Source organism: Prionailurus bengalensis, chromosome A3, assembly GCF_016509475.1.
Source record: "Prionailurus bengalensis isolate Pbe53 chromosome A3, Fcat_Pben_1.1_paternal_pri, whole genome shotgun sequence".
NCBI classification, from domain to species: Eukaryota; Metazoa; Chordata; class Mammalia; order Carnivora; family Felidae; genus Prionailurus; species Prionailurus bengalensis.
In genome coordinates, this window is record NC_057354.1 from 133933121 (window position 1) to 133955793 (window position 22673).

At 51.5% G+C, this 22673-nt stretch overlaps 1 protein-coding gene across 8 annotated transcripts in view; it reads right to left on the reverse strand.

Annotated features, from left to right (window-relative positions):
• The window catches only part of ASAP2 (ArfGAP with SH3 domain, ankyrin repeat and PH domain 2), a 171575-nt gene that overhangs the window by 19422 nt on the left and 129480 nt on the right, over nucleotides 1-22673 (reverse strand). For all 8 annotated transcript variants that reach the window (XM_043604562.1, XM_043604561.1, XM_043604557.1 and 5 more), the window contains 8 exons: nucleotides 20666-20714; nucleotides 20418-20584; nucleotides 17660-17793; nucleotides 10570-10664; nucleotides 4262-4451; nucleotides 2781-2866; nucleotides 1193-1308; nucleotides 54-121 (listed from right to left, as the gene is read on the reverse strand). In XM_043604562.1, coding sequence (XP_043460497.1) covers nucleotides 54-121; nucleotides 1193-1308; nucleotides 2781-2866; nucleotides 4262-4451; nucleotides 10570-10664; nucleotides 17660-17793; nucleotides 20418-20584; nucleotides 20666-20714 — 905 coding nt within the window. The remainder of the gene's footprint in view (nucleotides 1-53; nucleotides 122-1192; nucleotides 1309-2780; nucleotides 2867-4261; nucleotides 4452-10569; nucleotides 10665-17659; nucleotides 17794-20417; nucleotides 20585-20665; nucleotides 20715-22673) is intronic.

Consider the following 22673-nt stretch of genomic DNA (forward strand, 5'->3'; position numbering starts at 1 on the left):
TTCCTGGCCCAGGAAGGGCCCGCTGGCCACGTCCACACCGGGTGGAGACTCACCAGCTCCTCACAGTGCTCGTGCCGGAGGCGTCTGGCGATGTCCAGTGGTGTCTCCCCCGACTCGTTAGCTAAAAGGCAGGGCAACAAAGGGTGGCATTATGACAAAAACAAGCGAAGGCCGGATTATCAGGAGGCAGTTAAAAGAGGTACAGAGAAGCAGCACTCAATCGAAGTGAGCACGATTAACGAATCCCACGGTGAGTCTGGAGCAGGGGCGGAACTGGTCTCATAACCGTACAGACCTGTGGCGGAACACGGTCGGGAGACGTCAGGAGACCGTTTGAGTTGGCCATGGGCACAGAACGGCACTCCTCAGCGGTCTGCAAATCCGAAACCGTGCATTTTCTTCTAAATAAGCCTCTGCCAACAAGGTTTGATTAATTAAAAAAAAAAAAAAAAAAGCCAACTCAGAGACACCTGGGAGGCTCAGTTAAGCATCCGACTCTAAATTCGGGCTCAGGTTATGATCTCACGGTTGTGGGATACAGCCCCGTGTCAGTCGCGTCAGGCTCAATGCTGGGCAAGGAACCTGCTTCAAAATCTCTCTCTCTCCCTCTACCCACCCCCACAAAAAATAGAAAAAAAAAAAAAAAAAAAAAGAAACTTGACTCAAGAAGGTGTGTGCCTTCTTTGTGTTCTCTTTGCTCTCTGTTCCACAGTTCTTCCCAATCACTTCCTCCCAACACAGTCACCACCGCCTGCCCTCGGATGGCTGCCAGTGTGTCAGGGTCGCACGTGGGAGGGAGAAATGAAGGCCCAACAGATCAGGGTCCCTCGTGGAGGAGACTCGGTGCCACGAGTGGCAGTAAACAGTGTCTCTTCACTGCCCCGTAAGTAAATTTTCCGCCCCGGGGCCAGGAAGGGACTAAGCCTGATGCTGGGTGGGGGTTCTGAACAGGAGGCAAGACGCCCCAGAGCTTGTTCAAATTCACGTCCGCGTGAGTGTCGTCTGTGGGGCCTGAGCTCTGCTTCTCATGACCTATAAAATACCTGCCGAAGGTGGGAGGTCTATGTATCGGAGGGAGGGCGACTGCTGACAAATACGGGACGCGGCAGCCGTGTGGGGCACGCGGGGAGAGGCCCCCCGCCTTCGGAGGGCAGGGCCCGCACGCGGGGCCAGGCCGGCGCCACCCGCTCACCCGTCTCGATGGAGGCCTTCCCCCGCAGGAGCAGCTTCAGGCACTCGGCGTTGTCCGTCAGGCAGCAATAGTGCAGGGCGGTGCTGCCCTTCCCCGTCTGCTTATCCAGGTTCCCACTGGCCAAGAACGGGGACAGAAGAGAAAGAACAATGAGGGGAAGGCCAGGGGGTCGGGCAGGTGAGCAGGGGAAGCATCAAGCAACACCACAGGGAAGGGGATTTCTCCGAATCCTCCTCCACGGTGGGGGCACAGGGCAGCATCCCCGCTCGTGGGGGTGAGGCAGCCGTGGCGGAAGGCCACCAGGGAGCCAGCAACAATGGCGGAGAAGGACAGAAAGGGAGAGAGGCACCCCAAAAGGCACCGTGCTCCCCAGATGTGGGACAAGCCACTCAACCCCCTGGTGGGCGAAGCCCTGAAACATGGCTGTCATCGTGAGGAGGAGGGACAGTGGGGCTTTGTGGCCCCGGGAAGGTCAGATGGGGACGGTCACCAGGAGGAGACATCCACTGCTCTCCTCAGGACAGAACCTGCTACACTGTGAAAATAAGCTTCATCTTCTGACCTCTCCCCTCTTCCTGCTGCCCCCCTTCCATTCTGGAAGAAAGGAAACCAGGATTTCCCTTCTCACGCTCCAAGAATCTGCACTGGGAGAGGATGACGTCACTGAGCTGTTTCATCCAGGGTCCGCGGAGCCGCTGTAACGCGCTAGGCGCTGGGTGGGCATTCGGGCTCCATCAGAGGGCGGCTTCCACTGAGTCTAGCGAACTGCTGACCGGCCCCCAGCCGCTCTGCCTCTGGCTGCTTCTTCACTCTCTCCCCCAGCAACAGCAGGGAAAGGCAGAAATGCTGAATATGACCTTGCCATTGCACTGTGGAATTTTCCACTCCGTTTGGAGCCGTGTCAGCGGCCTGTGACCAGCATCTCCCGCAACACACGCCCCAAACCACGATCAGGGAGTCAAGATACACCTTAACGGGTGTTTGTGGCTGGCTGGCTGCCGCCAGGCAGGTGATAAACCAGAGTAAGGTGGGATGCACCAAGCAGCAGGACTGTGCAGTGCACACACATGTGCACATGCGCGCGCGTGCGCGCACAGGTTCTTTAAAGGCTACTTCTAATGAAGATATAGAAACAACTTTTCAAACCAGACAAAATGCCCACAACCCGGTGTTGCAGTTTACAATCTCTGCTTAGGCGGGTGGCTCAGGTATGGATCCCTGTGTCCCTGTTACCTCTCCCCACTGCCCTAGGGTACCCCGCCTGGGTCCTGTGGGACACTCACAAGGGACGTGAGTGTGGGGATGGCCCTGTGCACACAGGCGGTTGTGGGGGCCACGGACAGCCTGTCTTCCAGAGCCCAGAATTCAGAGGTATCGATCTGAGATCTGCTGAGTCCCAGACGTCAGAAGCTGGATCTTGCAGATATCCCACAAAGGGTCTCTGTCTTCACGTCCTAGGGTCTCTCAGGACTGGCACCTGATGGCTCACTTCCTGTCCCACAGCCACATAATGAGGCAGGAACCTGATACTTCCTAAGAAACACCAAGGAACAAAATCAAACGCCTCCCCTAAGTTTAGAACACCTACCTGTTCTGGACTAAAAAGTCTACGATGTGGAGAGAAGTCCGGTCCACCGATCTGACTGCAAGATGCAGGGCAGTTTCATCTGGCTCCTGAAGACCAAAGAGAAACATTCCAGAATTCCAAGGGGAGCGTTCAGTTTTGTGTTCAATGTGAGCAAAATTGTGTCTCTCTCTTCCAAAAGCCTTTTATTCTTTCTTTCAAAATGCTTCTAAGACATATGGTGTCTCTCTAGTCTCCAGAGCAAACTCTGCTCTTGGGACCATTTCGAGACTGGTCTTCCTTTCTCCACAGAAAATAATGAGAAATTCAGGGAGTTCACCTCAAAGTCCCCTCAATCTTGATATTCCTATCTCTGCACTAACAACATGAGGTGTTGCCTATAAGGTGCGTGTGGGGGTCTTCGTCCAAAGACCCTAGGAAGTTTCCCCAGGCCTCTTATACCCAATCTTTTATACCTGCTGCCTGAATAAACATAAATTCTTATTTTAAAAATAGCACTAGAGTTTTTCATTCTGTATTTACGGACAAGGCCAGGAGTGCTAATGCCCAGACTGTCTTCAATTTATACCAGGGGACACATGACCTCCACTGCCTTTTCTGAAAGAGTTCTGGGGGTTGGGGGAGGACCGACCAGAGGAAGATGGTCTCAGGTGGGTGGGTGGGCGAGAGGGCTGGAGGCAAAGGCAATATCCATGGAACAGGGAACATGGGACAAAGAGGGAGGTGGCCCTCAATCCACCTGCTGGGCCTGCTCAGCCAGCCAGGGCCACTCCCCCGTCCTCTGGCTGGGGCAGGGCTCTGAGCTGGGCATGCCCTGAACCACCTGGGCTTGACTTCTCTCTGTCTCTCTCTCAAACATTGGATATCAGGCTCCATAGGAACATGTGCTCGGCTGCTACGGGGTAACGCCTGGTATCCCGCACCTTCATTATGAGGACAAGGAGGTTTCAAGGGAATGTGAGCGTGTATCTACAAGGTCACCCGTGGAAGAGAATTAGGACACATGCCGAGCTGTGACACTGGTAGCCGGTTTCCTATGGGATCGATCCTGCCATGCTCGATCCCATGCTACCCTGAGACCCCACCCTCTCCACAAGGCTCTCCCAGGAAAGTGGGGGGAATCCCTCCTACTCCGGCTCCCTCGGGGAGGAGGGCACAGGTGGGGAGCAGGCTGGGGAGCTCTCCTTCCCAGGGAAGCCTCAGGAGCTGCTCCTCAAAGTCTGGCTGTCAGCTGCCCTGCACCCAGGAGACAGGACCCTCTGGCCTCTGAGAAGATGCTCCCTCCCCCAGGGGATGGGCTTTCCTTCCAAGGCTGGCATCATATTTTTGGTTGAAGAAGAATAAACCATGAATTTCTCCCCAGAACACAATGTTGTCTTCCTTCAGAGAATTATACTACTTTCTCAGCATTTCTGATGACGCGGCCCTGCCACTCCCACCCCCCCTTTCTTTTCTTTTGTAAAAGTAGCAAGCCACGCTCTTACGTGTCCGTTGGCCAGTGGGATTTTTTCTGTAAGATCCACACCATCAGCATACGCTTGGAGTAATCCAAAAATATCTCTGGTTTTGACGGCCTCACAAAGGCTGTGGAGTTTGGCTGCATTATCCACATGCTTTTTCCTTGCGTATTTCCTCTCAATGTACTTGGCAGTAATGTAGTCCTTCCTGGCATTCCTGAAACCAAGCATAACTGTCTTGTAAACGATTAAGGGCCTCTATTCAAACGTATCTAACCTTCAATTATCTGTAACCCTTAAAAAAAAAGAAAATCCTGCCCACACCTTCCTTGCAGGAAGCACTGGCGGGTAGGGAGCAATCTGCTGTGTGACCCTGGCAGTGCCTGTGTCCGGGGACACCCAGGGCAGTGAAATCCTCCAGTTTCCAACACAAGAGGCCTCGAGGCCCAGTGCAGGGTGACTGGGCCTCACTCAGGTGCCAACGGTAACTGGCCAGGTTAGGCAGGCTGGGAGGCCCTCCTTGAGAGCGAAGACAGTGTTGGGCCCCAGGGTGGCTCAGTCGGTTGAGCGTCTGACTTTGGCTCAGGTCATGATCTCGCGGTTTGTGAGTTTGCGCCCCGCATTGGGCTCATTGCTGTCAGCACAGAGCCTGCTTCGGATCCTCTGTCCCTCCCTCTCTCTGCCCCTCCCTGGCTTGTGCTCTCGCGCGCTCTCTCTCTCTCTCTCTCTCTCTCTCTCTCTCTCTCAAAATAAATAAACATTAAGGAAAGAAAAAGAGGGAAGACAGTTATCTTCTTGTTTGTGGGCACTGTGCCTGGCAGAAAACGCAGCACACATCTGATGAACCAGAACAAACTGTCAGCCTTTGTGGTCTATTTTCTGGCCTTCCCATGGCATTGTGTTCACAGACTCTACCTCCCCCATGGAGCATGGAACAGCACCAACTCTGGGGAGGCCAGTAGAAGTGTGGGTTCAGGTCCCGCCCCCACCATACTGACGGTGTGTCCTGGGACAAGCATTTCATCTCTTTAGGCCTCAGGTCCTATTTGTGCAAACGTGTAAAACACGCCCTCGAGGAACTGGGAAAAATACATGAACTGACACATTTGCTGGGCACATGGTGGGTCCTTAGAGCCCTGGCACTTGCTGATCAAACTTAAAAGATGGAGAGCAAGGGGTGCCTGGGTGACTCAGTCGGTTAAGCGTCTGATTTCGGCTCAAGTCATGATCTCTCGTGGTTTGTGGGTTCGAGCCCCACGCCAGGCTCTGTGCTGACAGCTCGGAGCCTGGAGCCTGCTTCGGATTCTGTGTCTCCCTCTCTCTGTACCCTCCCCCTGCTCATGCTCTGTCTCTCTCTCTCTCAAAATAATAAACATTAAAAAAAATGTTTTAAAAATGGAGAGCTAGAGAAACAGTAGCTCCTGGTCAGGAGGACTTTCAGCATTTTACTCCAAGGACCTTAACAAACAACAGCTGCAACAATAAAAACAAAGTAGACAGGATTTTTGAGAGCTACAGTAAAAACGAAATTCCCTGTGGCAATCAAGTGAGAAGGGGCAGGAAGCAGCCCAGCTACCCATCAGCCGGTGAAGGGACGAACACACGTGGTCCGCCTACACAACGGAGTACTGTTCAGCCACATCGAGGAACACAGCTCCGACACAGGCTACACCATGGCTGAGCCCTGAAAACATCGTGCGAAGGAAAAGGAGCCAGTCGGACACACAAGGCCACATGCTGTATGATCGCATTTACACGCAATGCCTGGAAGAGGCAAATTCATAGGGACAAAAAGCAGATTAGCAGGGCTGGGGGTGGGGGGTGAAGGAGTGGAGGGGAGGGTGGAGTGGGTGATGCCTGACAGGCACAGCGTTTTGTTTCGGGGGCAGAAAAATGTTCCAGACTGCGGTGATGGATGCATACTCTGTGAGTAGGGTGAACGTCACTGAATCTCATTTATTTATTTTTTAAATGTTTTACTTATTTTTTTTGAGAGAGAAGAGAGACAGAGTGTGAATGGGGGAGGGACAGAGAGAGAGAGAGAGAGACAGAGAGAGAGAGAGAGACAGAGAGAGAGAGAGAGAGAATCCAAAGCAGCTCTAGGCTCCAAGCTGTCAGCACAGAGCCCAACGTGGGGCTTGAACCCATGAACTGTGAGATCATGACCTGAGTTGAAGTCGGACACTTAACCGATGAGCCACCCAGATGCCCCTGAATTTCCATTTAAATGGGCGAGCTGTATGGTATGTGAATTGTATCTCAATAAAGCATGTCAGAGAAAACTGAATTCCACTGACAATACAAAAACTTAACTTTAGTCAACAGATGCACAGAAAATGATGCAACAGGATCGATTCCCTTGGCTCCTTTCTGGAAAGTGTGAAGCACACTAGAATTTCAAGAAATTGGGCAGGGGAGGCTGAAGGAAAAGCTAGGGCCTGGTGGTCAGCTCTGGGAGACCACACAGTTCAGAGCCCAGGCCCCCGGTCAGAAGGCTGCTCAAACGGGTTCCACTGCTTCCTGTCGAGGGGACGAGCCCTTCCCGTGACCACACCTGCTCTCGGGGCTGCTGCAGGTTACACGAGATAGCGCAGCATTCTGGAAACGCCAGCTGTAAGGACCACAACAGCATGGGAGGAGGGGCCTCACAGTGAACCTGGTCGGCTCTTCTCAGCTCAGGGACTGTTTCTTCCCATCCTGCCACCAGGGCTGTGCCAACTGCGTCTGCCGTCAGCCACCGAGCCCCTCAGGTCAACACCGCGGGCCCCAGGGGGCGATGCAGGTCTGGGAGTGGGCAGGCCAACGCCAGGCTCCCAGCGATGGGGGGCTACTCTCCCCACTACCGACCGCCCGCCCTAAGACACTCACTGCCTGGGTGCTAATGAAGTGTGCTAACACACTTTCCGCGCGTCACCTCACAAACGTCCAGCCCCTGGGCTTACAGGTCGAGCTGAGACAGGCGGTCTCCTTTGGTCCTCACAACAAATGCTATCAACTTTTCTCGCCTCCCCCCTGCGGATAAGTAAACTGAAGTCTATCAAGAGGACCCAGAGTTCTGTTTCCGCACACAGTGGGAAGCTCTCTGAGGGCCGCCCCTGCTCTCGGGGTCCAGGTTCTCCTCAGAGGGCCTCCTAGCACAGTGCGGCATGCGGGGAATTGCTTAGTGACGTTTTGGGCTCGATGATGTGCCATATGTGACAACCTGTCTAATGATTCAAATTCTCCAGGTCTCTTATGATGAGCGGTTGGACCAGACAGTTGTGAAGTTCTAGGTAGTTTCAGTAAAACCCTTGTGAGATAATCATCACTGCGACCTCCCCCTGCCTTCCTTGGAAGGGGCTCAAGACATCCCGGACCCTGAGTTCTTAATGTTATTCACCTATCCGGGGCTCTGTGACCCCTCTGTCAGGCCCACACAAGCATGGGCACAGACCCGGTCTTTGCACCACCACGCTCCACGGCTTCATGAAGGAAGTTTATTTACTCTGTCAGCGTGGTCCCCTCCCCACCTCTTGTTGTTTTGGAAAGGATTAGACTTTTGGAGAAAAGCAATGAACTTAAAATAACAACACATTTGGCGCGTACTTCTGAAGGATGGGCCTGTGTGAGGTCCTTAATCGCAGAAAAGGAACAGCACTGCCTCGAGACACAAATCTGCCTGCTTCCCCCTCCCACCACCTATTTCTCTCTCTCCACACCCACCCAAATCCAAAATCTGGGGATTCATAGGCCACTAGAGGGTCTGCGCCTTCCCTGTCAACAGATTTGTGTGCAGATGGTATGTTGTCCTGAGATAAAGCCAGAAGCATACACTCCTTTCATCCGCAAGTAAACTATCAGCTTATTTCAACAGCCACAGAGCTGGGACTTTACCTTTGACTTGTTGATTCATTAAATATGTATTGAACCACCACAAGCAACATACTGCAGTGGGAAATACAAAAATCAGGAAGACGTGATCTATTAGAGAAATACGTGTAAATACTTTGGTACGATATAAAGTGGCACGGAAGGTCTTAAAATAGAGCCAAAGGCTACAGGAGCAGACAGACCAGCAGTTAACTTCACCCGAGCAGGTATGAAAGCAGGTGGCGTTTTGCCATCACACTGGCCATCCGCCCTCAATTTGGGGGAAAGAAAAGGAAAAGAGGGGGAGGGCTACACTTCCTTCTCATTTGTGCCAAGGCTGGCGGTGGGTGGGGGGTGTTTCAATGCAGACAGAACGTTTATACTGAAGGAGTCAAAGCAGATCGTGTTCATGTTTTCGAAACATCTAGCCCCAGAGTAAACAAACTCTCTGCTTTTATAAGGCACCCCTGGTACTTGGAAGAAATTACTTATCAGACGCTTTGCTCAAAACTGATCAATGTTACGGCGACTTGCGAGACTGGCACGTTCCCTGTCTGTTGATTAGACTGTAAGTAAATGCGGCATACCAGACCATGACATTCCCTTTGTTGAACAGGAGCTTCCAGCAATCTCGGGAAGAGCTGGCTCACCTCTGGGTAACCCTCCAATTGAAAGCTAAACGGAGAGGACCCTGATCTCTCAGGGTTTGTGGGATCGGTGTGTAGCCCTTAAGTGCCTCTACTGCCCACACCCAGGGTGAGCGAGCAGAGCTGATGACACCGCCTGAGTCCAGGCCTACCCAACTGTCCCCTGATGACCACTCCGCTGGCTCTGTGAGCGAGCGAGGGTTGCCACATTAGAGGAGAGAGCTCAGAGCAGCCCCGGAACCTGCCCAGGTCCCACGACTGGCTAAGGTCCTACATCCTATACCACCTGCCTCTCCAGGTTTGGGTAAGAATACAGATTTGGAACTCAGATCTTCATGCAGAGAGGACAATAACCTAGCCTCGTGCCTTGTACCCAGTCCCACAAAAACGCTATTGCCAGCATCTGCTACAGGATTCCAACAGGAAGCGACTCTAATCCAACAGCAACCAAATGCTCATCTCAGATACCCGCTACCTGAGGGGGTGTATCACGAACACGGTGTGTTCATGCCTGTACATGTCTAGGCTCTCTCACTGCATTGTTACCTCACCCAAATGCAAAAGAACACAGATCCCACCATCTCAGCTTCCCAAAGACAGGTCCCAACAAACTGGTTACAAACACCTAAATTCTCTGCCTTTGCCAAGGGCCTGTACTCCACCTGCTATGTGAAAAACCACTCCTAGAGCACTGTCCACGGCTCCTCACCTTATGTCCTTCAGGAGAGACCTGTGCCATCAATCCCCTCTCAACCTTCTTCCAAGGGCAATGTTGTCTCTGTAAAAGAATTTTTCTACTCTCTCTTATCACATTTTTCTCATTCCCTCCTGTCCTGCCGGATCACTGTGGTCCAGGCTCAGCACTCGAATGCAGGCGCTGGGTCTTTTAACTGCCCCGGGGACACCCCTCCTTCCGTCTGTCTGTCCCACCTTGCATTGTATGACAGTAGGTGATCACCCTCCAGCCACCTGGAGCAGAGAGGCCATCCACTGCCCGGACCTGCCAGTCTTCCGTCCACCTCTCGAGCCCAAAGACCAGTGTAAGCCGGGTGACTTATGCTCCATTTGATAAGACTGGCAGGAAAATCTCCTGTAAGCTCTGCCCCGTCGGGCCAGCCGGATGCATGAGGCACAAAGCTTCTCGGTCAGGTTTTGGGTCAAAAGTGAAACAAGAACAAAAGATTCTTGTTGAAGAAAACAGCACACTCTCCACATTTGCAAGGACACTGGGCCAGAAAAGGATACGTGGCTCAGAATCTATGCAGAGAGGGGCGCCTGGGCGGCTCAGTCGGTTAAGCGTCCGACTTCGGCTCAGGTCGTGATCTTGTGGTTCGTGGGTTCGGGCCCCGCGTCGGGCTCTGTGCTGACAGCTCGGAGCCTGGAGCCCGCTTCGGATTCCGTGTCTCCCTCTCTCTCTGCCCCTCCCCCGCTTGTGCTCACTCTCTTTCTCTCCCTCTCTCTCAAAAATAAACATTAAAGAAAATTTTTAGGATCTATGCAGAGGGAAGGGGCTTGAACTCCCCTGATGCAGAAGGTGAGGGGGTACCCATATGCCACCAGTGAGGGCGACACTCCTCACTCCTCCGTCATCGACCTAGAGCATCGGCCAAAGCTGCCTTGCTGTGGCTTCTTCCTAAGAAAACCAGCCACACCAATTTTTTTATCTGGATGCCCAAAAAGGTGACTTGCCAGAGAAAAAACCAAAACAAACCAGGGTGATCTATTCCCCAACGAAGCAACAACTGAGATCCCCTAAACCTGTTACTGTCCTGCCTCACGGGGCTTGGGTACAAGGCCGGTCTTTGCTCAGAAAACAAAACCAGGCAGGTCCATACTTACATGTCGCTGCCCGGGTTGGGTTTGACCGAGTCCTCAGCCGGAAGGCAACACTCCATGATCTCATTGAAGCCTGCATTCCCAATATTCTTGGCAAGCTGCAAAAGCAGAAGTCTATTTCAGGGTACTCAATTATTAATGCATTCCACTGCTGCACACTACTCATGCGTTGATGATTTATTTAATGGCCACTAAGAAATAGAGCAATAAAGTGGTTTGCCGTTAATAAAGATGGACAAAACCCAAACCCCAAAGGTACTCATAAAACTAGAGATAAGAAGCAGCAGGTCTATTACAGAGAAATGTTCTTATAAAATGTCCCCTGGATAAAGCACCGAGGTGGACAGGAAGGGGCAGTAACTTGGTCCAATGTCAGTTTCCACCCTCATCCCCTCCCCCGAAAAAACCTGTGCTCCCACTGAAATGGACCTAAAAAGATCTATTTATGCCAGCAAGGAGGCGGCTCTCATCCAGGGGAGAGGGCTGGGCCAGGAAGTCAAGACTCGGGTTCAAATCACGGTTCTATTCTCTGGCTTTGTGACCACACGCAAGTCAGTTTACCTGAGTTTCAATTTCTCACCAGTAAAACAGGGATGATACCTACCTTGTAAAAATAATAGAGTGGGGCAATTTAGGCGAAAGCCCAATTCGGTTCCATACACCGAAGCACAAAAATGTTCTTGTTCCAAATGTAAGGTCCTCATGCAACGATCAACTTTCTTACTCATTAAAATTTAAATGAACACATTTTAATCAACGCTTCCCGAATACGAGGCAGTGTGTTCAATGCAGCTAGACTAGGGAGACAACCGTCACGGCTTGTCTTAGTCAAGCACAATATGGCAACTGGCACTCTCCTGAGTGGCGGCACAAACTGGGTGAGCAGGAGCTCCTTAAAAGCAGGGGTTTAATCATCTTATTTGAGCACCCAGCCCAGCACCTGACAGAGATTAGCTTCTTCAATGTTTAATGAAACCGAACTGCAAGGCAGCACCTGGCCCAGGGCTCTCACGAGAACAGATAGTTCACCTCCCGCGTTGAACAGGGCACAATGGGGCACGTGGAGCCTCTGGTATCTCTGTTTTCGAGCAGTGACGCGGACACAGGGTCACAGGGCATGTTCTGGAAGATCAGGCGGCTGCCTGAGCACCCCTTCTCTCTACAGGGGTAAGTGACTGAAGTGACAGCCAAGGGGATCTGAGTTAGAGGAGCCTGAACTTTCTGGCGGTGAGAAACGTGAAGCAGTGAAATGGGATTGCGAGGGACGCCGCCGGACAAGGGATGTGCGACACCTTAGTAACCGTCCGACGCACTTCCTGATTTTACCGTCCTTGGTAAAGTGAACACAGTGTCCTAGATGGCTCAGAGCACCAGGCACTAAGCAGCCCCACCTGGGCCCTCACTCCCGGCCTGGTGGCCTCAGGCCATTGTCAGGGGAAAGAACCCTGGGGCTGCCTCACTGTGGTTTCCCCAAGAATGAGGCTGATGGCCAACCACACCAGGTGACAGCACCCATGTACCACGGACCCAACGCCCGCAATGATTTCCTGGATCGTCGGTGTCAGATCTGGGACTGAACCTCAGGGTCAGAGCCCCTGTTTGGAGCCAGGCATGGCTGAATGACCCCATCCTTCCGTGTAATGTGGGCACCGTGCCCTCGCCAGGCACAGTCGTCTCTCTTCAGAAGCTAAGTGACGGAACGGGCCCCGGAGCCCTTCTGCGAGCGAGGGCCCCGCATGCCTCTGAGTCTGTGGTAAGCAGATGGGAGGTGGGGCGTGAGGAGCAGAATTCCCCGCGAATCAGCTGCCTCCCTTCTGCTTGGACTTGGCTGGTTTACTAGGGGACAGCTGGTCCAGGGAGCCACCGCATCCGTGCGTCACACTTGCCCAGTGCAGAGAAATGTGCCGCCTCACAGTTTTGCCAAGTTCCAGCGAACAGTCCGGCCTGCAGAGAACTCCTTTAGAATCATCAACAAAAGCAAAGCATTTGCAGATGGAAGCTGCAGGGTCACGTCGAGAAAATGCGGGGCCCAGCGGGCCCAGTGGGCGGGAGCCAAGGAACCAGGAAGGCTGGTGTTATGCAGCCCCCAACACACATGCCCCCCTACTCCTGGAGGTCTCCCTGCGGCAGACACGGGGCCAGATCAGATCTAGGAAGGTCTGGGGCACTTTAAGTGCTACATCACTCAGCAATGCAAATCCCAGCCCCAGGTCAGTCCGCAAACACACACCGAGACCTCAGATGCACTCGGTACCGAGCATGAGACACAACCCTGCTTGGGGGAAGCTCTGAGCTCAGTCTTTTTTGTTTTGTTTTGTTTTCTTTTTTAAGTTTATTCACTTATTTTTTGAGAGAGCACGTGCACGGCCAGGGGGAAGGCAGAGAGAGAGGGGGAGAGAGAATCTCAAGCAGGCCCCATGATATCAGTGCAGAACCTGACATGAGGCTCGATCTCCCGAACCATGAGATCATGACCTGAGCCGAAATCTAGAGTTAGATGCTCAACCAACTGAGCCACCCACGTGCCCCAGAGAGAGCTCGGTCTAACGAGACAGGGGTGAATACAGAGAAATGCACGGTGTTGGGGCCTGGGGAAGAAGTCCACACTGAGCACAGAGTATGGAGACAGCAGGTGTATGTCAGCAGGACAGCTGCCTGGTCAAGACGCCCACGACACCACACACACCCTGCGTGGAACCCTGGGTCCCTCTCCCTCACTGCACGGAAGCACCTGAGGATGGGGACAGAGTCGCGTGTTTCCGGAGACTCTTAGCACTGACCTGTGCCGGGCCTACGGACCCAGACCGAGACCTCAGATTTTACCCAGAAATTGTTTTCCGAGTTTGGGGTGAGGATGGGGAAAACCTGCCCGTTTTACTGTTTCCGGAGGGAGGGAAATCTGCTGTGACCTTCTTCCCTGCTCTTACGCTCCTGGAGGGGAGGAGCGGGCAAATGACAAGAAAGAACTTCTGTGACTGTGGGCCTCAGCACCGCCACACACACAGGAGGGGGCTGTGGGCTCCTCCTGTTCCCGCCTGTGTGAACCTCATCAACCAATCTGGCTTCTTTCAACAACGAATCAGACTTTTGATCTCTCAACTGGTCCCAAATCCAGGAGTCGGCTGCTTAACTGAGTCACCCAGGCGGCCCTGGCCTCATTTTTAAAGACAGAGTTCTTGTTTGGGTCAGACACAGTGTATGTAAAGCACCCTAGGACAATGCCTGAATGTAATAGTTGCTCAATAAATGGTAGCTGGGACCACATTTCTTGCTGCCCTTAGGGTCCTGAGAGCAGCTTCGCTGCAGTCCCAGGGGAAACAGCGGTTCCAGCTGTGAGCTATGACTTTGGAAGAAGATTTTAAAATTACAGACACAAATAAAATTTCATAATATCAAAATTCCCTTTATTAATTTCATGTTTGAGGTCAAACTGATCATATGATATGAAGACCCCAGTACCAATGGCACTATCTTACACGTGAGCTGGCAATCAATGCTGAAATGATCTGTGTTGGGGCAGGAGAATCTACCTTTCCAAAATCTGTATTTACCAGGAGGGTCTCTGAAAGTGGGTTTGCTTTGAAATCTGAGGACACTGAGCGCACCCGCTAGAGGGCCAGTGCAAGTGGGGTGATCTCCCAGAACGAACTAGTGCTTCACGCATTCATGTGTTTCCACTGAGTAAGACATGATTCTGACAGCAGGTAGAGGGGAGAGAAGACTACTGCTAACTAGCCACCCTCACGGTTGCCGCCGAAACCCGTTCAGGTAACATGGAAATCGAGCATGCTCTGAAACCAAAATAAAAAAAGAAGGAAATGATGACGTTTCCGTAGCACGTGTGTTTCCAAGGGAACAGCGTGCAGATGCGAAACCAGAAAGTAATTTATGGAATTAAGCAAAACGATTTTTACCGTGACGAATAATACGGTGAGGCCCTATGGGAGGACAGGAGTGACCATCTATGTGGTGACGGTCTGTTTAGGGTCAGCCAAGGATGAAAGTCTGCGCCCGTCACAGCGCATCACCCTGAGATCCGGGCTCCAGGACTGACTTACCTGAAGGACAGAGAATCACTGCACCTGTAAAGCAGCTTTGCCCAGGATTCTCCCCCAGAGACGCTGGGAGTCAACTCTCCAGGCCACCTCTTATTTCCTCTCATAGGGTGCAAGGAGGCTCCATCAACATTGGCTACACAAGAACACACACTACGACAAACTCAAGCAGAGACCCTGATGTCCCTGCTCTGCACATTGTCACACTTGCACAGAAAAACGGAGTGGACTCTCCCTGTGGACTCATACGTTAGGACACGTGGACTGTTCTTCTGAAAGGATTCAGTTAAAGTCATTCTGGAGTAGAGAATAATGACAGCTAATCCTTCATAGTCTTTACTGTGTGCCAACGCAATTCTAAACACACACACACACACACACACACACACACACACACAGGTCGATGTGTCAAGCCTTCAGGAGATCTTCTGTTCAAGCATCCAACTGTCTAAGCAGAATAAAAATAACCTGGGTGCTTCAAAAAGGCTTGAACTTCTCATGTTTTAGAAATGAATCCTAACCCCTGACAAATACCCTCCATGCAGTGCTTGACTTAACGGCTGAGCGGTAAGGGTTCTGGGCAGGACATCAGGCTCACTGTCCTGGCACGCGGTGGGTGGGGCTGGGGAGATGCCCACCTCCCATGAGCAACCAGATGACCACACAGGCAGAGCTGAGGGGCAAGAGGAGGGGAGGGGGGAGAACCCCAAAAGACTCGGGGGCCTGTTCCCTCTGTTTTTCTGCAACAACTGAGGGTGAGGCAGACCAGGAGAGTCTGAAACTAAGGCAGAGATCAGGTTCTGAAAATACCTGCAGATACTAAATAAGCAGTCTCTGCCTGATGGCTCAAAACGGCTGACAGCTGGCCAAATGTTAACCCCCACTGTGAGGAGGTGCAGACAGAGGCTCCGGGAGATAAAGACCAGGGTTCTAACCAGGGGTCAGAAGCCACCTCACTGTTTCACCAAGACATGAACATCCTCCCTTCTACCTTCTTTGGCGTTTTCCTGCTTAGTAGGCAAGAGTCTCATGAAGACCATCATTTTAGTTTTTGAGACACATTTAAGCAGGTGTGCTGGGGTCAAGCCTCGACCAGCTCACGAGAGCCATTATTAAAATTACATTATATAAACTCCTAGTTAAGTAAATTATACTAAAAACAAAGTAATAAGTGCTCAAAACTCATCGTTTTACTGCTAATCGTTTTACTATTCTGTTTCTGAAGCCACGGACAACCAGTGTCTGTGCGGTGAACTCAGTTACATTCAGTGACTCACGCTGGTTACTGACGATGGCACAGATTTGAGAACATGGCCACGGCGGGAGTACAGACATCTGTGGACCGGCTGACTACAAAGCAGGGCTTTCTTTTTCTTAAACATTTGCTGGGGATGGGGGATGGGGGATGGGGGGTGGAGGGTGGGGAGTGGGGGATAGGGAGGGACAGTAGTGATGCTTAAATGCTCACCACACAGCAGGACAGGCCACCACAAGCACCAGTTCGTTTCCCAGGCTCTTCAGAGGTGAATCGTGAGCTCTGGGTTCAAGGGTCCCGCCCTAGACCTGGCACTTTAATAACTATATAACCTTGGGCACATGAAAACATTCTAAGCCTCAGTTCCTCTGTCATAAAGAGGGGAGAAACAGCAAGGTCGCTGGGTTGTAGTGAAGGACAAATGAACTAATACACATAAAGAGCTCTGAGAAGTGCTTAGTACAAAATAAGCAATTATTATGTCACCACAAATCACTTAACACTTCCCGCTGTTTTGAGGAAATCAGCATGGCAGCAGACCAACTGCCAGGGGTTACCAGTGCTTCCTGAGAATTGGTGTTTCTTTGAAAATATACTGTGGGAATCTCAAGGCTAACCGAAGTCAGTTACCCAGGCTACCTCTTGTACACACACAGCTCCACCGCGGAGGCTGAATGCATCACGACGGTAACAAGAACGGCATTGTGGAACCAGGAAGACACTGCCTGAGTCTTGCTGAGTCGCGCTCCGTTTTTAACTTGAAGCAATCAGGGACGTGACCAACCGGGCGACCAGCCTTCACTCTCGTTTCTCCCGACTTCACCTTTCAAGACCATAAAGGAATCCTTTGCCAAGACCAGAAAGATTTGACAAGATAGTTCAAAATGCATTACAAGTTCAGACCCTGGTTCTAGAGTAGTCATCGATAAAATTTATGGCCCCTTGAGAGGTATACTGACCACAATAATTGATTTCCTGTCAAGACGATTGCTCTTTTCATTACAGTCAACGGCGATCTATATCCACTTAATGTTCACTGTCCGGTGCCCAGCTACACCAAGAATTTCAAACACTGTTTCTGAACCAGCAATCACGGGCTTTGAAAACAGTCCACCAAAGCTCCATTAGAGGTGGCCTCCAAACGGCTAGTGTGATGTGCCTTTTCCTCCGTGGGGCTGGTCTCAATACTCTGGATGTTACTTCACAGAAAATGCTCCAACCTCCCAGTAACCTTCTATACCACGCTGCGCGGCTCATATGTTATCACTGAGCCAAAAAGGAAAGCCTTCTTTAGAAACAGAGGCAGGGAAAGCAGAGGCCGAAATCTCACCCAGAGAGTGACAGTAGAGGCAGGGGAAAAGTGGGCCGGAGGCCTGAGCCATGTTGTGACCACAGACTCAGCAGGGATCTGCTGGGGGCTCCGGAGAACGAGCCCTCAACTGTCTCTGGGCTTTCCGTTGTGCACGCGTTTAAGGAATGGGGTGACCTAGACCGTGTCGCCGTTGTAGTCCACATCGTACACACGTCTCAGCTCTCCTTTTTTGTGTCACTTCACTTTATTCGTTTAGGAAGAAGGTTTTACAACAAAAAGTGCCTTCAACTACCAGTAGCTGAGAAGGAGGAATTACCACTGAGGTTCTAATTGCCCAAACCCATCTGGCAAAAATCAACAACCATCAGCCCAGGGGAATTGCAAGAAAGCAAAATGGGTTCGAACGCCAAAATGAAAACTTAGAATTCGGTGCATTCATTTTCATTTCAAAATCAAGGATTTGAGAATTACCAGAAGCTCAGACGTTCCCAATACATCTAACGTCAGGGACTGCATCCTGGAATAGTGAACCCCGAGCTCTCGGTGGATTCCGGAACACTCAATACAGGTCAGGATGCCCAGATTGGTGGAGAGCCAGGTAGGATCTGCCAAAGAGAACAGGGAAAGTTGGAGTTCGCAGCAAGTGCAGGGCTGGGGTCACAACACTTTTCCCGTATAGTTATTGCACATGGAGTTTTGAGCATGAGCACTTTCTCAGCCCTGGACACAGCTGGAGCCCTCCTTCATCACTCATTCTGCATTACCACCCGCTTACACACAATACACACATATGCACCTGTCTGCTCCCCCTCCCTCCATTTACTTACTCAATTTATCCTGCCCACCCTTCCGTTCATTACGAACTCCCAAGTGACAGGTGCGTGTCCAAGAATAAACAGGACACAGTGCCCTCTACTGGCCACAGGCCCCTGAAGGCTGTCCTGAATACAAACCACGCCCATCACCAACCCTGGTCATACCAGCAAAGGGGAGAGAAAAAAGGAGGGCCGCCAGTCTAGTGCTGTACAGGGAACAGACTTAAGACAGGTCTACACGTTCACAAAGCGCTAACAATCACGACGGAGAACACACTATGGGCTGATGCCACACTCTGTGCTCAACACTTCGGTGGCAGCAGAAATAGTTCCGAGTGCAAGAGCTTCCGCAATTACAGATGCTGTCACCTGGTACTTCTTCAGCACACACGAGAAGGCCAGCAGGCAAACAGGGCAGGGGTCTTTACGGTGCTCAGAAAGGAGAAGGGGCTTGCTCGAGGCCGCAGGGGGTGCGGAGCCAGACGGCAGTCCTGCCTGGGCCCGAGCCCGTGCTGGCACCGTGTCACCGAGCTTCTCCCGGAGCACAGCTCCTAAGTCACTGAGCCATCCTACCGTGTGCTGGGTCCACAGCAGACACCCAAGAGATGCGTGACACACGAATGCTGAGTGTACCGAAAATGGGGCGTTCAAAACAAAACACGCCAGAGCACATTACCCCGGCCCTTGCGTACCGTTCTCTTGAGAATTACCCGCTGCCCTTAGAAACTTGCTGCGGGGAACTATCGCAACCTTGGTCACCAGCGAACTGTCACGTTACTTTTTCAAGGTTCAAGTTATAAAAAATTTTATCCATTTGGGAAACTTCTGGGCATCTGTGTTTGCATTTCTTCCATACCGGCCGTAGCACACTTTCGGGAGACAGGAGTATGTTTAGATCACTTTATATCAATTTTCACGTCAGCTATCTTGTCCTACCATTTCCAAACAAAAACGTCCGCAGCTTTGACTTCTTTATGAAAGTGTCTTAAAAATCCCAGTGAAGTGCTACACGGCCCTCTTTTCTTAAGAAAAAGCACAATTAGGGTCACCCGGGTGGCTCAGTTGGTTAAGAGTCCGACTTCAGCTGAGGTCAAGATCTTGGGGTTTGTGAGTTCGAGCCCCACATCGGGGTCTCCTCTGCTGTCAGCCCGGAGCCCGCTTCAGATCCTCTGCCGCCCCCCCCACCGCCCCCCCCCCAGCCTTGAGCTTGCTCTCAAAAATAAATAAACATTACAAAAGAAAAGAAAAGAAAAAACACAATTCACTACTTACCACTCCCTACACCTCATTTCCTGCCAAAAGGTACTTTTTAATGGATCCAAGACCCTGAGGGAATACCTACCCCTCACTACCCCCAGACACACAGCTTTTGGGGGCAATAGGAACCTCCTGGCAATTCTCAACTGCCCACTCTATTTTTGTTGTGTGCATTTTTTTTTAGAAGAACGGTCATAGAACTGGAGGAATGAAGAAGGTAACTGACACTCCACAAGCTTTCTCATTTTGTGAATGTTCAGGAACAGCTATCCCAAAGCTCCCAAAGCTCCCAAAGCCCCCTTCCCCCTTAATCAGAATAACTCCACTCCTTAAGCTTTTGAAAATACCAGCTCTTAAAATCTGCAATGATACCGCTCCATGTCCATTACAGAATGGAGCTCCTCATAGGCTTTATCAAAACGCAGACATCAACACCTCTTTTCACAGAACGTGCCGCCTGGAAGGGACCGGAAAACAATCTCGACCAGTTCCTTCATTTTCCATACAGGGAAACCGACAGCTAACAAAGAAAGTGGCTCTCCCGGGGTCACAGACTAGACAGCGGCTTAAAGTCACCGCACAAGTTCTACAAAGTAGCACAAAGGGAGGCTGGAGTAAATCCCGGGAAAAGCCGCCCGACGCAGCCTCCGAGCCAACACAACGAGCGGATGACCTTGGTCTCACCCGCGTTCTGTGCTTCGGCGTTTGTGTCTCAAAAGGCTTTATTATTATTTTTTTTAATGTTTATTTATTTTTTGAGACAGAGAGAGACAGAGCATGAACGGGGGAGGGTCAGAGACAGAGGGAGACACAGAATCCGAAGCAGGCTCCAGGCTCTGAGCCATCCGCACAGAGCCCGACGCGGGGCTCGAACTCATGGACCGTGAGATCATGACCTGAGCCGAAGTCGGACGCTCAACCGACTGAGCCACCCAGGCGCCCCTCAAAAGGCTTTAAATCTTTTCAGCTCTGTGAGGCCATCTTCACGCTACTGCGTCTTCCCACCCTCCCCGTGCAGCTATGCACAGGGCCCCGTGGGCCACGAGCTCCTGCACAGGCTCGCTGCACACAGCTCTGTGTCTGCAGTGAATGGGAAAATCCGTGACTGGTTTCCATGAACGGAGGGGTGGGGCGGGGAGGGGAGGGGCGGGGCTCACCTGGCGCCCCGCAGTCGCAGCACACGTCATTGCCCGTCATCCTCTGCACTTCCGCGATGATCTCCTTGGTCAGCTCTTGGACGATGTTATTTTCCCCGGTGTTGTCATCCCCCTTAAATGCATTGTTTAAAGCTTCTTCTTTGCTGTTCTGCAGCACAGACATCCATCTAGAAAAATGAGAGAGATGCTGTGTTAAATCCCAGGGACTGCTGAGTCCCAGCCCCGGGGCCCACCCCCGAGGGACTTACATTTGGCATTCCTGTTCGTCTTCTGCTTGGAAGTGGTACGTCCTGTCATCTGCATGGCAAGAGAAGTTTTATCAGCTGGGAGCCCGGCACGGTAGTCCGTACACAATGCCGGCAGAAAGTGGTTTATAATTAACCTCGAGAATGATCTTAACTCTCTGCTGTGAAATGAATGATTTGTACGAAATGGCGCACTCTCTCGCGTCCTTCACCGCCTTGCCTGCCCTTGCTCGGTGATTGTGGCTTTGGAATCCAAACTAACAAACTTGTCCACATCCAAGCTTAAGAAGAGATAAAGCTTCCCCAAACAGGAGCTACTCAGGGATGGAAACCATCATTATCCTTTCAAAGGCTTTGTTTTCTTGAACTCGCCAAGAAGTTGGCGCCCCAAAAGTAATTGTTACAGCCCCTTGAATAATAAAAGCCTTTTCTAAATGAGTATCTCACACGTTTTCTGGCCTTTGGAAAAGAGGAGAAATCCTAACCCAGGCCGTGGGAGTGCTGTATTACAAACACCAGGGAAGCAGGAGGAACAGCTGAAGGCTGTTGGGACACCAGATCCTTTTTTAAAAAAATTTCTTTAATGTTTATTCATTTTTGAGAGACAGAGACAGAGCACGAGTGGGGGAGGGGCAGAGAGGGAGACACAGAATCTGAAGCAGGTTCCAGGCTCTGAGCTGTCAGCACAGAGCCCGACGTGGGGCTTGAACCCACACACTGCAAGATCATGACCTGAGCTGAAGTTGCACACTTAACTGACTGAACCACCCAGGCACCCCTAAAATAATTTTTTTTAATAATAAAAAAAATTTTTTTTTAACGTTTATTTATTTTTGAGACAGAGAGACACAGAGCATGAACAGGGGAGGGGCAGAGTGAGAGGGAGACACAGAATCCGATACAGGCTCCAGGCTCTGAGCAGTCAGCACAGAGCCCGATGCAGGGCTTGGACTCATGGACTGCGAGATCATGACCTGAGCCGAAGTCAGATGCTTAACCGACCGAGCCACCCTGACGCCCCTAAAATATTTTTTTTTAATGTTTATTTATTTTTGAGAGAGAGACAGCACGAGCAGGGGAGAGGTAGAGAGAGAGGGAGACACAGAATCCAAAGCAGGCTCCAGGCTTTGAACTGTCGGCACAGAGCCCGATGAGGGGCTCAAACTCATAAACCTCGAGATTATGACCTGAGCCGAAGTCAGATGCTTAACCGACTGAGCCACCCAGGTGTCCCTGTTGGGACACGAGATCTTACACTCACACACAGCCGTGTGCAAACACAGCGATGTCTCCAAGGGCTGTGCCAGACCGCTGACCCCTGTACACAGAGCAGGGAGGAGGGGCATGTGATGTGCTATTCTTGCCCCAAATGCAGAGCCTCAGGCCCCTGGTGGGAAAGCATGGGAGAAAACTAAGGGACATTTGACCAAAAAAAGGATCAATCTTCAAAACAAGTATCAAGGTCACAGACGACCAGGAGAGGCCTCACAGAGTGAGGGTGACTCTGGGGCCTGCGAGACTCACATCTGGAGCAGCCTCCTCACTGCCTATCGTGCAGCCTGACTTTTCTTCTCCAACCGCCAAATGTTTAAAGGCCTCGCTCATCGTGATACAGGTCCCACTAGCCTGGTCAGCAGGCGGGGGAGAAACAGAGAGGGTGACAGCCTCGTTTCCTGAGTCAGGCACAATTGGAAGTGAGCCCAAACCCCAACCTTCTTGGGATGTGCAACAAACCAGGGTTTCACTGCTCTGTGGCGGCTCCCTGGATCCCTCCCACGTGGTCTGGCTGTTTTTTGGAATTCTCTGAGACAAGCAAAGCCACACAGCACTGGGACAAAGCATTTTCACCAAACTACCCTCAGGAGAGTAACACCGTTTGAAGACTACTATGAGAGATCTGTAGGATCGGGATTCACTCTACTCATGGAAGGAGAGCGGGAAGAAGAAGAAATGAGCTTTTCTCAAAGAATGACAGTGGATTCCGGCACATTTATGAAGGCTCCTCAAACCG